Source organism: Vicugna pacos, chromosome 18, assembly GCF_048564905.1.
Source record: "Vicugna pacos chromosome 18, VicPac4, whole genome shotgun sequence".
In the NCBI taxonomy this organism is placed as follows: domain Eukaryota; kingdom Metazoa; phylum Chordata; class Mammalia; order Artiodactyla; family Camelidae; genus Vicugna; species Vicugna pacos.
This window is the reverse complement of record NC_133004.1, coordinates 42,140,806-42,156,435: the sequence shown is the minus strand read 5'-3', so window position 1 is coordinate 42,156,435 and position 15,630 is coordinate 42,140,806. Positions and strand designations below refer to the sequence as shown.

Here is a 15,630-nt window from a genome sequence, read left to right as displayed (position 1 = left end):
GGTTCTAGAATTCTCAATTCTAGAAGGAATCGATGTCTCGATGGAAGACAGTGATGCAGCACAAGGCTATGATAAAAGTGGTTAAGATGGTAAACTACATATTATGTGTATTTTGCCACAACGAAAATTTGAAAGCATTGTCCCATGACCTTCTAGCATTGTGTCCCCAGAGAGAAACATCATGTTAGTTTGATTCTCATTCTTCTGTTCGGTAACTTTTTTCCCTCTGGAAATTTTTAGGACCTTCTGTTTAATCTTGGTGTTCTGAAATTTTACAAAAGCATGGAACGTAGGCATTGATCTTTTTCTTATTTTTTCTGCTTGACATCCAGTGAGCCCTTCAGCCTAGAGATTCCTCCAGTTCTGGTAAGTTTTCTTTCATGATTTCTTTGGTAATGTCTTTCCCTGTGCTTTCTCGTTTGTCTTTTTTTGGAACTCCAGGTACTCGGGTGATGGGCCTCCTGAATTCATCCTCTTTATTTTTCTCCCAACTTTTTCATCTCTTTGTAACATTCTGGCCTGTATTCTGAAAGATTTCTTTACCTTTATCGTCAGACCCTTCTCTTAAATTTTTTTTCCCCTGGCAATCATTTAATTTCTCAGGTTGTTTCTGTTTCATAGCATCTTCTTGTTTTATGGCTACTGCATCTATCTTCTCAAATCTATTGAGAATATAGAGATTTAATTGCCCCTACCTTCTCTGAATTCTGTGTCTTCTGGGGACGGCTGTTGTTTCATGCACCTTGGCCTTTCTCTTTCATCATGCTGGTTTCTTCTCGTGCCTGATCATGCAAAATTAAGAGTGGGGGCCAAGGTTAATTTTTCTGAACAATTGAGTCAGATTTCATGTATATATATGTGTTGCCTACCATTAGGATTCTTCCACAACTAGATGAGCTGACTGGGTGCGATAAAAAGTTCTCTTGACCAGCAGGTAAAAAGAAAGTCAATCTGATTCTTAATCTTTTGTATGCAACTTGTTTTTACTCTCTGGACATTTGTAGGATCCTCTCTTTCACCAGAGTTTTAAAATTTCACCATAATGTGCTTTGGCATAGGCTAATTTCCATCCATTTTTCTGGACCCCTCACTGGATCCTTTTAGTTTGGAAATGTTTTCTTCTCCTTTGGGAAATACTCTTAAATTATTTTCTTTGATCATTTTCTTTCCTCTGTTTTTTTCATTCTTTACTTCTGGAATACCTCTATTCAGATTTTGGACCTCTTGGATTCCAAGATTTATATAATCTTTTCTATTTTTTTATCTTCATCATTTTGGTCCACTTTATGGGAGATTTCCTCAACTTCATCTTCCAACCCTACTGTTGAGTTGTTTTCATTTCTACTATGTATTTTTAATTTCTAAGAGTGCTTTTGGTTCTTGGGCTTTTTTTTATTATTAAAGTATAGTCGATTTATGTACAGCATGGTAATTCAGTTATACAGATTTTCCATATTCTTTTTCACTATAGCTTACTACAAAAAAAAAATGAAATGCTTCACAGATTTCCCTGTCATCCTCACACAGAGGCCATGCTAGTCTTCTCTGTATCGTTCCAACTTTAGTATATATGCTGCCGAAGCGAGTATCTGGGGTTTTTTTTGAAGTAGCATCCTATTTTTGCTTCTTGGAAGCAGTATCTTGATCTCCTGAGTATATTAATGATACTAGGATTGGTTAATTTTTTCTTTGCATGGCTTTTCTTCCAAATCTCCCACAAGTGCCATTTGTTTTTGCCTCTATTATGTCAGAGGTCTTCCTCAAATGTCCAGTGATTCTTGGCAGCCTCTGGCCTGTTCATTTAAGAGTGAGGTACTGAAAAGCTAATCAGAAGCTCTGAGATCCTGGGATAATCTGACAGCGTTGTTTCCCTGTGGAGTTCACAATGTTAGCATCTTTAGGTCTTTCCTCTTGGGGTGGTCGGATTTCCCAGAGGAGAATCTTCTAGTCTCCCACCTGGAGGGTACACACCTGGCTGGCAGCATTCTATTTACCCAGTGGGGTGTGGGGGTGAGGGGAGGGGGCTTACCATTCCCCGTGTAAGTTACTTAATCCCCAGGTACTCAGCGTGATAAATCTGCTTTTAACCTTGCCCAGTGTATCTTAATACAGAGATCTTTTTGACCCAATGGAAAAAACTTCCAGTTTACTGCCAGGGTGGGGAAGGGGCAGGGGATTAACCTCCTGGAGTAAGAGGATATGATGGCTTCTTTTCTCTTAACTTGTTATTGTTCTCAAGTCTTTTTATTTTTAACTTTTAAATTTAAAAAATGGGGGGTAGGTAATTAGGTTTATTTATTTTCAATTTTTTTTTAAGTGGAGGCACTGGGGATTGAATGTAGGACCTTGTGCATGCTAAGCACGCACCCTACCACTGAGCTATACTCTCTCCTCCTTAACTTTTAACTATGGAGAGCTTCAAATGTCCACATTGGGGGAAAAAAACAGAACAGTACAATAACTACCTGTACCATGGATGGACCTATCACTAGCCCTACCAGCCATCATCAGAGTAATTTGTTTCAAAGTAATATCTTCAAAAAGATAACAGAAGTGGAAGACAAAGATTTTGTGTCTGGTCATTCAAAACATCATTGCATCTGCCATCATTCAGTACTTATCTCAAAAAATGACACTTAAAACTAACATAAATTTAATATTAAACCTAAAAAATTAATAATTCCTCAATATCAAACTTCAGTTCAGTGTTCAAGTTTCCAATTGTGTCAAATGTCAGATGTGTTTTGTTTATTTCTACACTTGCTGTAATCAGAATACAAGTAAGTACACACATTCTGGATGGTCAGTGTGTCTTTTAAGTCTCTTAACTTGTAGTTTCCCCCTGTGTACGACTCTGAATTTGGAATTCATTAGATAAAGAAACTGAGTTGTTTGTCCTGCAGTTTCTCAGCCTGGATTCGCTGACTGCCTGTCTGCAGTGCAGGCTGACGTTTTGCCCTGACGTCTGGACATCCTGTAAATTGGTAGTTGGACCTAGATGTTTAACTCCTTCCAATGCTCGCTCTCCAGGCTTACTGCTGCTTTCTTCTATCTCCTCCATTCTGCCGCTGAGTCCATTCAGTAAAGCTTTCGTCCGTAATTGCATTTTTCATTTCTAAAATTTCCATTTGGTTCTTCTTTCTCTCTCCCGGGTTCTTCGCTGAGACTTCACTGGCTCCAGGCTGTTATCACGATGAGGTCTTTTAGAACGCAAACACATGGTAGGGTGGCAGCGGGTGGTAGGCAGCCTCCAAGGTGACTCCCAGCGATCCCTGTCTCCTGGTCTCCACACACCTGTGCAGCCCCTCCCACATTCTACTAGGGTCAGTCTGTACAACCCACAGCACATGGCAGGGTGACGGCACATCCCTTCTGAGATGAGGTGATCAAGGGCAGTGGCTTCTGTCCTGGGCACCCTCTCTACCATGCACACACCCTCAGATCACTTGCTCTGGAGGAAGCAAGCTGCACTGTGTCAGGTTGGACTTGAGGCGCTGCCTTTTCTTTTACTTAAAAATGCAGGACCAATGAGATAACCTCATGAGCTACAGTTTCTTTATCTGGAAATTGATGAGCATTTTTGTCCCACCTACCTCTCAGGGTTGTTATGAGTCTCACATAAAATAAAACACAAAAACATACAACTATTCGTTTATGTAATCCCACACCCTTATCTTACAGATGAAAACCTGAAGCCCAAAGGAATGAAAAGAATTGACAGATAAGGCATGAAAGAACAGAGGATTTAGAAAATGAGCCCAGACTGGAATCCAGAGCCAAGACTTTAAGCCCAGTTCTTTTCCCTGCTGTGCCTCAAGGATCGTGGGCTAGTATCATCAAACAGACACTGTTCCAGAGAAACAGTAGATAAATTATGGTGTGTACACAGTTAACCAAGAGAATGACATTTCTTCTATGATACATAACAAATATGGGATAAATGCAAGAGGGTCAGAGTTTTTCCAGTTCAGCTTTTACATCATAAAATTGACAGAGCCAGCTACTCCTCATTTCTATTGCTCTGCCAGTTACCCCAACACGCCGAGCCCCAGCACGTGGGCCCCCAGCCAGAGGGTGACTAACACCATTTCTTTGCACCCAAACCATGTATAATAGGCAAGTAGCTCCTTCTTTGAAAACTTTGCTGGACAAGTTGGTATCAGTACCTTTAAACCACAAATACTCCTTTGTTATGCAATTTCAGTAAAGAATATTTGGAGAGAAAAGAAGCTAGCAATTTGAAGACAGAAAAGAGCTAGTTTGAGCCAGTGAGGTCAGACCGTAAGGGTAACCATGACCTCAACAGGGTTTCAAACTTTTTTAAATTAAGATGTTTTTTCTCAAAGAAGTATTTTTGCAAACCACCTCCCCAATTTCTGCTTTCTCCTCACCCCTCACTCTGCTGATAAGGGAAACAGTGATGGGGAAAAAATTGATATTTTAAAAAGTTGAAAAAGAATCTGATCCCAATCAAGTTAAAAAAATTAAAATGCACATTGACTCAAACTGGAAGGAAAACACAAATATGAAAATAGTTGTGCTGGAGTGGTAGGATCACTTTTTTGCCCATTCTTAGTTTTGTTTGTAATTTTTCAAAATATGTTTATATATATATATAATATATAAGCATTACATATATACTTGTAATGTATTTTATATATAATTTATAGTTTTTGCATTATATTTTTAACATAAAAATTCTGGTTTGGTACAATGCCTATCTTGTCAGACTGGGATTAAATAGGTTTTGCGGATTGAAATCCTAACAAGTTACAGTTCAGTGTTTCACTCTTCATGTGGGTCAGTTAAGATACTCTCAAGTTGTGAGCAACAGAAACAATCTCTGGCTACTTGAACAAAAAAAGAGAATCCATGGGAGAAACACAAGAGAGTGTAATGGGCCAAAGGGCAGCCTTCAAGAAGCAGGAAGCCATTGAGAAGACCCGCTGCCCTGCGTAAGCAAACACTTGCCAATTGTTTCCTCTGGGCCCAATCCCTGGGTGTCAGACTCAAAGTTCTCAGAGAGTGAGATTCCTCTTGGGCAAAGATGTGCCCAGCTAGGATATTCTGAGCTGATGAACAAAAGAGGGAGTTAAAAGGAATCTCCTAGGTCCCCTCCCTTCCCTGGTGGGAGAGAACACTTTGGGGATCCCGTCCCACCAACACAGCCCTCAGCCGCGGGCAGAGTGTCACCACAGATGGAGATGAGGATGCTGACTGAAAGGCCCAGCGTTCACTCAATCATAGGTGTGTTCTCACCACCAAATGAGAAGCGTGTTCCAGCCGTATTTTGGGTGGACACCCACTCCTTCCTCCTTCCCTATCAGGGACCAGCAAAGACATGCTCTGGGCATGACATTTTGGTGGGATGCTTTAGAGCAAAATAGAACTTCATCTCATCTCTACACTCATATTATACAAAGCAAGTCTAACCCTCCTTTACATACACATCCCACTCCCATTACCGCATCACCTTGTACTGTATTTCTAGGTCCTTCCCATCCCAGTCTCTCTCCTTTCAACTACTGCCCGCACAGCCTTCCTTGAAGGATGTTCTGTATTAACAGGCATTACATGAAAAAGAGAAGGGAAGGGGGACCACAGTCAAGCAAATCTAAGAGACACCGGTTAAACCAAGTCTGCACGGCAGAGTTCGTCTAGGCAGCTGTAGACCACTCCACTCTATTTTGCAGATCCTCCCTGAAGCCCTTAAAGGGCAACCATGAAACCACATGTTCTTAGGAGCTGGATTCTATGTGGCTTTAAGGTGTAAGTGGTTTAACTGCATTTTTAATCGATGGAGGTGAAAGGGTGGGAAATTTTATTAACATTCATTTTAAAAAGCTTTACACCTGTGGTACACTGAGAGAAAGGGGTTCTTAGAGAAGTGCCTCCTAGGGTTTGGTCCCTGGTTTGGAGGTTTCAGAGCTTTGGTGTGTTTTTGTTAAGTGCTGTAAGAATTCATGATCTTGGTCCAGGGCCGGTAATGTTGTGCCAGTTTCTTCTTCCTTTGGGGGAGAAGAGACACGGTTATACCTCCAGTCTCCTGGCACATTAGTATTGCACAGTTGACTTCTTAACATCTTCCATGGATTAGAATTTGCTCTAAGTCAGCCTGAGGCTCCCCAGAGCAGAGACTGAAGGAGAGAAACATTGAACTGTTTCTCAGGCTGGACCTTAAATGCATTTTGTGTGCGTAGTGAAACATACATACCATAAAAGTTACCATCTTTCACCATTAACTGAACTATTCAGTGGCATTAAGGACACTCACATTGCTTCGCAAGCCCCCACCATGCATCTCCAGAACATTTTCATCTTTTCAAACCAAAATCTGTACCCATTAAACAATAGCTCTCCACTCCCCTCTTGCTCCCAGCCCCTGGCAACCACCATTCCACTTGCCGTCTCTGTGAGGTCCCTCATGTAAGTGGAATCACACAGTATTGGTTCATTTGTGTCTGGCTTACTTTTAAAAGCAGTTTTGATACATGGAACATTAGAGTGAGTAAGAAGACAGAGGGTACAGCTATCACTTCTGGATCAGAAGTCGTGGACTTGCAGCCCTTGGAGGAGCCCTAGGGATCTGACTTCACTTAAAGGGACGAGTTTCCTAATTACAAAGTTTTCTTAGGAATCTTTAACTCAGAAGATGCTAATCACTGTTTTGGGTCTTCTCTGCTTTGAGAGCATCCTCTCAGTCCTGTACTGAGACTAGCTGCCTTCGTTAGGAAGAGCCACCAACCTGGTCGTATTTATTGTATGGATTTTGGTTATGATTCAAGCTGGACACCCAACAGAGTAAACCCCTAATTGTCCCCAAAATTAAAAACAGAACTACCATACAATTCAGCAATTCCACGCCTGGTTATTTATCCAAAGAAAATGAACACACTAATTCAGAAAGACACATGCACACCTATGTTCATTGCAGCACTATTTACAATAGCCAACATGGAAGCAACCTAAGTGCCCATCGATTGATGAATGGATAAAGAAAATGTGATATATAAACAATGGAACATTACTCAGCCATAAAAAGAATGAAATCATGCCATTTGTGACACCATGGATGGACCTAGTGTGTATTGGGCCAAGTGAAGTCAGACAGAGAAAGACAAATACTGTGTGATTTCACTTACATGTGGAATCTAAAAAACAAAACAAATGAACAAACCCAACAGAAATAGAGACACAGGTACAGAGAACAAATAGGTGGTTGCTGGGGGCTGGTGGGTGGAGATGAGAGAAATAGGTGAGGGAGATTAATACCAACTTGCAGTTAAAAAATAAATGTGTCATGGGTATGAAATGTACAGTGTGGGGACTAGTCAATAACTATGTAATATCTTTGTCTGGTAACCACACTTGCCTCGATCATTTTGACATGTGTAGAAATACCAAATTACTATACTGTGCATCAAGAACTAACAGTGTTATAAGTTAATTATACTTTTAAAATAAACTCTGAGAGAAAGACATCAGATTTACGGCTACGAGAGGTGAGAGGGTAGAGGGTGGGGGAACTGGATGAAGGTATTCAAAAAGGTACAAACTTCTAGTTATAAGATAAATAGGTACTAGGGATGTAACAGAAATGATTAATATAATTAACACTGCTGTATCTTATCTATAAAAGTTTTTAAGAGAGTAAATCCTAAGAGTTCTTTTGTCAGAAGAAAAAAGAATTTTTTTACTGTATTTCTTTTACTTTGTGTCTGTGAGATGATGGGTGAGATGCTAACCTAACTGTAGTAATCACTTCATGATGCATGTAAGTCAAATTATTATGCTGTATGCCTTAAACTTACGCAGTGCTGTATGTCAATTATAGCTCAATAAAACTGAAAGAAGGAAAAACCACACTGGGACACTACTTCATACCCATTTTAAGTGGCTGTGATTTAAAATAAACCCCAGAAAACAAGCATGGGCAAGGATGTTGAGAAATGGGAACCTTTGTGTGTTGCTAGTGGCAATGTAAAATAGTGCACCCACTCTGGGGAACAGGATGGAGGTTCCTCAAAAATTAAAAACAGATTTACTGTATGATCTGACAATTCCAACTTGGGGTATACCCAAAAAAATTAAAAGCAGGAATTCTAACATTTCTATTCCCATATTCATAGCAGTGTTATTCACAATACCCAAAAGGAGAACCCAAGTGTCCACTGATGGATGAATAAACAAAATGTAGTATATCCATACAACAAAGTATTACTTAGGCTTAAAAAGGATGGACAAGTTGACACGTGCTACAACACGGATGAACCCTGAGGACATGATGCTGAGTGAAATAAGCCAGTCACAAAAAGGACAAATGCCATGATTCCACTTCTGAGGTACTTAATATTCCAATTCACAGAGAAGGAGGGTGAAATGGTGGTTACCAGGGCCTGGGGGGTGGTAGTGGGATGGGACGGTTATTGTTTAATGGGGATAGAGTTTCGGTTTGGAAAGATGAAAAAGTTCTGGAGATGGACGGCGGTGATGGTTGTATGACTGTGTGAATGTACTTCATGCCAGAGAACTGTATACTTAACAACGGTTTAAATGGTAAGTTTTATGTTACATATGTTTTACTACCATAAAAAGTGTTTCGGAAGTATCTAATGCTATCTGACCATTATCCCCTGCTCCTGCAGGAAACTCGGAGCCTTTTGTAGACTTCATCCCCAAACACCATATTCTGGAAAGAGACAGAAGGAAGTAGCAAAGCGGTTTTTCAAAAGCTGGGTCTGCCTTCGTTGTTTGTATTTCTCAGTAAAAAGTCACTTTAGCATCAATGTCCTTCCCTCCCGCTCCCCCAAAGGAGCCAAGTAAGGAAAAAAACAAAAACAAGCGTGAAATTCTACACCAGAGGCAGCAGGACAAGATTCTGTGGGACTAGAGCAGTTTCCCAGAGTCCGGATAACATGGAGGGGGAGTAACTTGGGGCTAAGTCACGAGAGAAGCCCGCCTGTCCGTCACCCACCTCATGGGAACAGCTCAGGTACCTGCCAGGTGATCACCTGCAGAGGTGGTTCACCAGGAGGGCTGGGCGGTCTCTGATGCTCTGGCCACTTACCTCACAGAAGTGTCTCTCAATAATGTTTGAAGCAGTCAGGGCCACCTGATAGTTCTCGTGGAGTTGCAAAGCCTCAATTCTGTCAACCCCACCAAGTCCTTCTATCAGAAGACACATGTGTTCCTTCTGAGAAATCTTCTCTGCTGCCTGTGGGCCAGATAAGATGGAGACTCTGGGCCAAAGATCTTAGGAGGTGGGGCTTCACTCCAGTAGAATCAGACCAAGCTACTCATTCCACATTGGGCAACGGCAGTTTTACTTTTTCCAGATTGAGTTAAAATTGCACTATCTTCCTCTCACTCTGGATATTTATCATATAACTATTGAGGTTTATCTTCATTACACAGAATACAGTATCTCCTTTGCTGTATATGCCACCATCCATAAATCTAACACCACCACTATCCAGTAGGTAACCTTCTTCTAATTAGTGGAAATTGCTTCTAATACAGAAGAAATGATCTTCAAGTAATGCTATGTAAATGCAGAAGTTCTTGCCCTGCACTCCCTGGAAAGCCTTGAGAGGTCAAGCAGGAGACCCTTGATAACGGAAGCCACACCATGGCAACTGATGAAGTCCATGGGAACAAATAATGTGACTGGATTTAATCTAACACTGATCATTGGATTTATCATCCAGGGCTATTCACAAACACAACATTTGTACATACAAAACCTCAAGAGTATCTCAAGAGATGCAAAAAAAGCAATGATAAAATTCAACATCCATTCATGATAAAAGCCTCTCACTGAAGTGGGTATATCTCAGTGATATAAGGGAATGTATCTCAACATAATAAAAGCTATTTATGACAAATCTACAGCCAACATAATACTCAATGGTGAATTTTCCACTAAAATCTGGAACAAGACAAACATGCCCAGCCTCACCACTTCCATTCAACATAGTACTGGAAGTCCTAGCCACAGCAATCAGACAAGAAAAAGAAATAAAAGGGATCCAAATTGAAAGGGAATTATATGTAGATGACATGATATATAGAAAACCCTAAAGATTCCATACAAAAACTCCTAGAACTGATAAACAAATTCACCAGGTAGCAGGATCCAACATCAAACATACAGAAACCTGTTGCATTTCTTTATACTAACAATTAAATAGCAGAAAGGGAAAGTCAAAAAAAAACCCAAATCACATCAAAAATAAAATAAAATACTCAGGAATAAACCTGACCAAAGAAGTGAAAAACCTATATGCTGAGAAATATAAAACAGTGTTCAGTAAATAGCATATTTTGGGGAAGTGGAGAGAGATAAAGACAAAACTTTGGCATCCGATGGGACTGTGCTCGCTATTTTGTGAGTGGTAATTTAAAAACCTCCTGTGGGTCAAATGAAATATTGTTTAGGCCATAGTGTTTATCTGATGAGAGTTTGCACTTTTGTCTAAGCCTTGATACTCTCTAGTCCTGTCTGTAGGTCCAAAACGAATTCTTGGCTTTGAGTGAAGAAACTGAGGCAGGAACCAACTTGATAGGTCAGCCTCAAAGAAAACTGAGAAGTCGGGGATGACCCAGGGCAGTAGCAGCCTGGGGAAGGATTGTGGAGTTTGACAGAACAGATGGCCCCAAAGTGACTTCAAAGAACCTCATCCACTCTGATGCCCATTTGAAGCTTTTTCCTTTTCATCTTGATCTTTCTCACTGTCCTGTGTGCCACTATCTGATACAGGGGCTTCACTGGTCCATTAGAAGTGATTCACCCAAACTCTCCCCAGAAAAACAATCCCAAGTATTTAATTCAAATGAATCAGATGAAGTTAAATTTCTTTAGCCCACAAGTGTGCTTTCACAAGTTTTTTATGTCCAGTTTTGCCTACTGGCTGCTAAGTCTCTACTCTTTATCTGTGATTCACTCGAAGTCTTAGTGTCTAAATGGGCTGTTTCTAATCCGTTCTTGACTCAGGTCAGTTCTGAGACAGTTACATGAAAAGGATGCTTAAAGTGAGCTTTTAAAAAGGAGTCCCCTGGTGTTAACTTTGAAACTTTTCAAAAGACTTAGTCGCATCTAAAAAGACCTTAACGTAATGAATATAACCAGCCTCCAAGATGGCCCTGGGTGATCCCTGCCCTCTTGGTATTCATGCCCTTGTGTAGCCCCCTCCCATGATGAAATGGGCTGATCTGTGTAACCAACAGGATGTTGTTGCAACAACCTTCTTAATAGGTCTTAACAGACACTGGGGCTTCCTCCCTGCTTTCTGCGTTTGCTTGCCTCAGAGGAAGCTACCATGTTGGAGAATACTCCAGCAGTCCCAGGGAATCCATGTGGGGAGAGTAACTTGCCAGGCATGTGAGTGAGTCATCTTGGAAGCCGATCCTCCAGACTGCATCAAGCCTTCAGACGTGACTGCAGCCCCGGTTTCACGAACCAGAAATATCCAGCTAAGTTGCCCTTGGGTTCCTAACCCCAGAAACTACGTGAGACAATACATGTTTGTTTTAAGCCACTAAGGGGTAATTTGTTATGCAGTATACAACTGACACAAATAGTGTGACAATATTGGCTTAACTTGCCTTTATTTTAGAAATAAGACTTTTCTAGAATTCTAATTCAATGCTTTGTCGTCCATTATCCCAGCCACATACTTGAATGGAAAAAGAATTCTAGGATGGCCCCTCAGGGTCTACTCCTGCTAACTTCTTGCTGCTCCTGCAATTATGTCCCATGTTTTAGCCTTCTCAAACAGAGACAGCCATGCGGCCCACTGACTTTTTCTTTTCTTGCTTCAAACCTTCGATTGGTTTCTCTGTCTCACTCAGTAAGTCAAAGTTCCCACAGACCTTCTGTGATCTGGCCCCTGGATACCTTGAGCCTGTCTTCTACCACCTTCTGTCCCTTTGCTCTGCTCTGGCCACACCCCCTCCTTGCCTTTTTTAGGTTCCTAGAGGGCTGTTCCCCAGATACCCACAAGACACACTCACTTCTTTCACATCTTTGCTTAAGTGTTCTTCCTCAATCAGGTTTCTCCTAACTACTGCATATAAGAGACCACCATCCCCTCCCCACTCGAAGCCCCTTTATCAGGAAACACCCCTTTATCAGATATGCTACCAGTAACTCTCCACCTGATGTGTCTGTTCCCCTCCCCACCAATACATCAACTCTTTTGGAGCAAGGACTTTGTCATTTCCTAAGCATCTAATACCAGTACTGGGCATTAAAACACTTATCTGAGAAAATGAAGGTGATGGACGTTTTTTGAAAGGCCTCCTGTTTTGTTATCTGCAGGATGTGTGGACAGAGGGAGGGGGTTGGGGAATGGAGAGGAAAGAGAATCCCTACTTCGGTTTTAAGAACCAAATTAAACGTCTTCATTTGGAGACTGCTATTTAGAAACCAACCTGTTCAGAACAGCTCACCTGGAGGATAAAAGAGAAGACGTCGAGGATGATGATAACGATTTTGGTGTCTTGGATGGTGAGCAGATTTATCAGTGGCTCCAAGACTCCAGACTGGACAAGCTGGATCAGCTGGTCCACAGTGCCCCCTGTTGTGAAGTTAGCCACCGTCCAGACAGCCTCTTTCTGGACTTTAAATTCTCCCTGCAGAAAGAGAACATTTACATTCCTGACAGACCCTGAAGAACTCAAATACAGTGATGCCAACGTGGCTCAGTTTCTAGGTTAGCTGCTGACAGGCAGGACCATATGTGTAATTTACACAGACCCCCTGGGCGACTTGCCTTTAGTTCTTGAGAAGACAGCATCTTTCAGAAGCTGGGAGGGAGGAAGGGCAGGCTCATATATGGTCTTAGAGGGAGGCTCTGAGTTCAAACAGACTCATTTCCTTAAGTCAGTTTGTAGAAAAAAATAGAACTAACATAAGCCAATGCAGGGAATCAATCTTGCTTAGAAATCACGTGGGGAATTTTTAGGTTAGAGTGAACTACGCCTACAGTTCTAGTCTTTCTGCCCCAGTAAAACTTTGGACAAGACGTTCCAGAGTCACAAACCTGAGCACAGCCTGGAGGTGACAGAGAAAATCCCCTGAACTATCACTCAATGCATCCCTTACATTTATAAAACGCACTTCACCCAGAGAGATGGGAGTCATTTATCATGAATTCTTCTATCCCTGGGCGGGAGGAGTTATTCCCATCTTGTGGCTGGGGAAAACTGTGACCTCGGTTTAAAACAAAATGAAAAAATGAAAACAATTTACGGCTCCAAGCAAGTTATATTTCAAAAGGCACAATTCAAAGTAAAATTACTCCTCGATTCCTGACTAGTGTTTCTGATTAGAATGTGTACAGACTCACAAACACAGGATAGCAAGCCCGTCTTACAGACTGGGAGGTGCCACGACATGGGCTGTCCGCCTGGCCTAGGTTTTCCTACCTAGTGCACACCTGGGAACCCACCTGTCAACCTGAGAGAGAGCAGGACATTGCCAGTCCCTCCTCTGCCCCCAGTCTAAGGTAACCACTCCTGGCTTGTTTCCCAAGCAGATGGTTTAAACGTAGCTCATTCACCAAAAGATGATATAAAGAAATGCTACGCTAGTAGTCGTCCTGGGGAAAGGAAGTGGGACTCAGGAGGAAGAAGGAAGCTTTATTGCTTTTCTGGATTTGCTGTGTATATTACCACTTTAATCAATGTGAATTTTACACTGCAAAGGCCATCTTTCTTCAGGGTATAGTATCACCATAACCCGGTATGTTTTTCCCCCTAGATCAAAACCAAGCCTCCTCCTTCTTTTGCCCAAGAGTAGACAGCACACTATTTTAACACTAAAGATAAGCCAGTCTTTACCAGCTCCAGATTCTTCTGGATACTTGAACTGTGGCGTTCCCTTTTCATTGAACAAGGCTCGTTGAGTCCTCTAAATTTTTAATGAGATGTCCCAAATGAGACGCCCCTTCCTTTTTTCAGGGACAGTTAGGAAACCAGTGTTTCCTAGGTTTGTCATGATCTCCCTTCATTGGCTTCTCAGCCTGCATCTGAGTACCTGAAGGAGCTCAACATAGGGCCCACCTGAAAGTAGCCTTGTGTCATGGACACCACGTGTGCCACTTACGTTTTTTAGCAGAGCCACCAAGGGAGGCAGGGCACCGCAAGTAATCAGCTGCTGGATGTGCTGGCAGGGCCCCGCCGCCACGTTGCTCAGGGCCCAGGCTGCCTCCTTCTGAATGGAGGACCTGGGGTGCAACAGGAGCTGGGGCAGCACGCTCAGTACACCTGCATCAATGGCCAGCTGGGTCTGGTGGTCCGTTCCTGTGACGATGTTCCCCACAGTGCGGAGAGAGGGGGTCTGGAAGAACAAGGCGAGAAGTGTAACCAAGTATTACAAATCCATCCCAGCGGAAGGTGAGCATTGCAAGCAGGCTTTGTGCCCTCCCAAACATCCATCATGCTATGCTGATGGCACTCTGGAAGCCTGAGATCAGTGATTATACCCCTGATCCTTATTAATTCAATACATCCATGGCTGTTTTCATAGTTTAAAGGTATTTGGGGGCAGAGCGAGTATAGCTCAGTGTGTGTGCTTAGCATGCACGAGGTCCCGGGTTCAATCCCCAGCACCTCCATTGAAAAAAAAAAAAAAAAGGTATTTGCCAGGCTCCCAGTAGTTCCAGCTCAAGTGGGATAGACGTCAAGGGATGTTTTTATCGAGAAATGATGCTGGCCTTTTCCTATCCTTACACTGGGAAACTTGCTTAATTAATCATATGTATAATGTAATAATTTCTACTGAATTTGCATTTAGCATGAATATCAACTTCCTGTCGTATATTTAATTGGAGATAATGAAATTCCAGTGGCTTTTCTGGTGTATTCCCCAACCCCCTCTTAATCACTCCGTAGGTCCCCAGGATGGGTCTATGATTGGACTCAAGACAACTGTCCTAGGAGGGCTGACTGGATTTATTGTTTTGCTTCTCTGCACTGTAGTGGCAGCCCTAGCTCAGCTCATCAACAGTTCTAGAGTTTTCCTAGCCTATCATGCTACGTATCTGCTACCCAGGTGAGAGGTGGAGGTAGTTCCATAGGCCAATCACAGCCTTGTCAGGGCTGTTCCAAGTGGGCTCCAGACCCCCCAGGACAAGTGATTTCTGCAAGATGTTGTCTTCACACCCTCCACGCCCCCAACAACACCCCCACACTAACCTTGACTTCTGAGGAAAACTATGCTAATCTCAGTACAGAAGATCACTAAGGCTGCATAATATACAGGACTAGACATAGAAATTTAAAGGGATACCCACATTTCAAACTACATTTTCAAGAATTATGTAAGTGATCTATGTCTCAGAGTAAATTATTTGACCTTGATTTTACTGACTTTCCACCTATATCTGAAGTAATCTAAGAGAACAAAGTGGTGAGAGGATACGGAGAAATTTTCCTTTATACTTGAGTAAGAAATTCAAATGTTTACAAGCTTCACCTTAACACACAAACACCCCAACTTGTTAATACCTACATGCAAAGACCAGTAGAAGGAAAGGCCACAAAAGAATAGTTCATTGGGAGGAAGGATTATAAGCAATTTTAATTGGTGCTTTTCTATATTTTCTAGTTCTCAGATCAAGAAAAAGT

At 41.9% G+C, this 15,630-nt stretch overlaps 1 protein-coding gene, 1 long non-coding RNA gene and 1 other non-coding gene across 8 annotated transcripts in view; 1 reads left to right on the top strand and 2 right to left on the bottom strand.

Moving 5' to 3' along the window:
- The first annotated feature begins 50 nt into the window (after positions 1-50).
- LOC140686976 (uncharacterized) lies at positions 51-3,893 on the top strand. The gene is made up of 3 exons (XR_012060986.1): positions 51-183; positions 333-366; positions 3,682-3,893. It is a non-coding gene; the product is annotated as an uncharacterized lncRNA (long non-coding RNA).
- Positions 1,483-1,589, bottom strand: LOC116280036 (U6 spliceosomal RNA). Its single transcript, XR_004189357.1, has one exon. It is a non-coding gene; the product is annotated as a U6 spliceosomal RNA (small nuclear RNA).
- A 1,907-nt stretch (positions 3,894-5,800) lies between the features above and the next one.
- Positions 5,801-15,630, bottom strand: part of KPNA7 (karyopherin subunit alpha 7) — a 59,823-nt gene continuing 49,993 nt past the window's right edge. For all 6 annotated transcript variants that reach the window (XM_072943295.1, XM_072943294.1, XM_072943296.1 and 3 more), the window contains 4 exons: positions 14,108-14,341; positions 12,451-12,633; positions 9,068-9,214; positions 5,801-6,008 (listed from right to left, as the gene is read on the bottom strand). In XM_072943295.1, the coding sequence (XP_072799396.1) occupies positions 5,895-6,008; positions 9,068-9,214; positions 12,451-12,633; positions 14,108-14,341 (678 nt within the window). In that variant the 3' untranslated portion in view covers positions 5,801-5,894. The remainder of the gene's footprint in view (positions 6,009-9,067; positions 9,215-12,450; positions 12,634-14,107; positions 14,342-15,630) is intronic.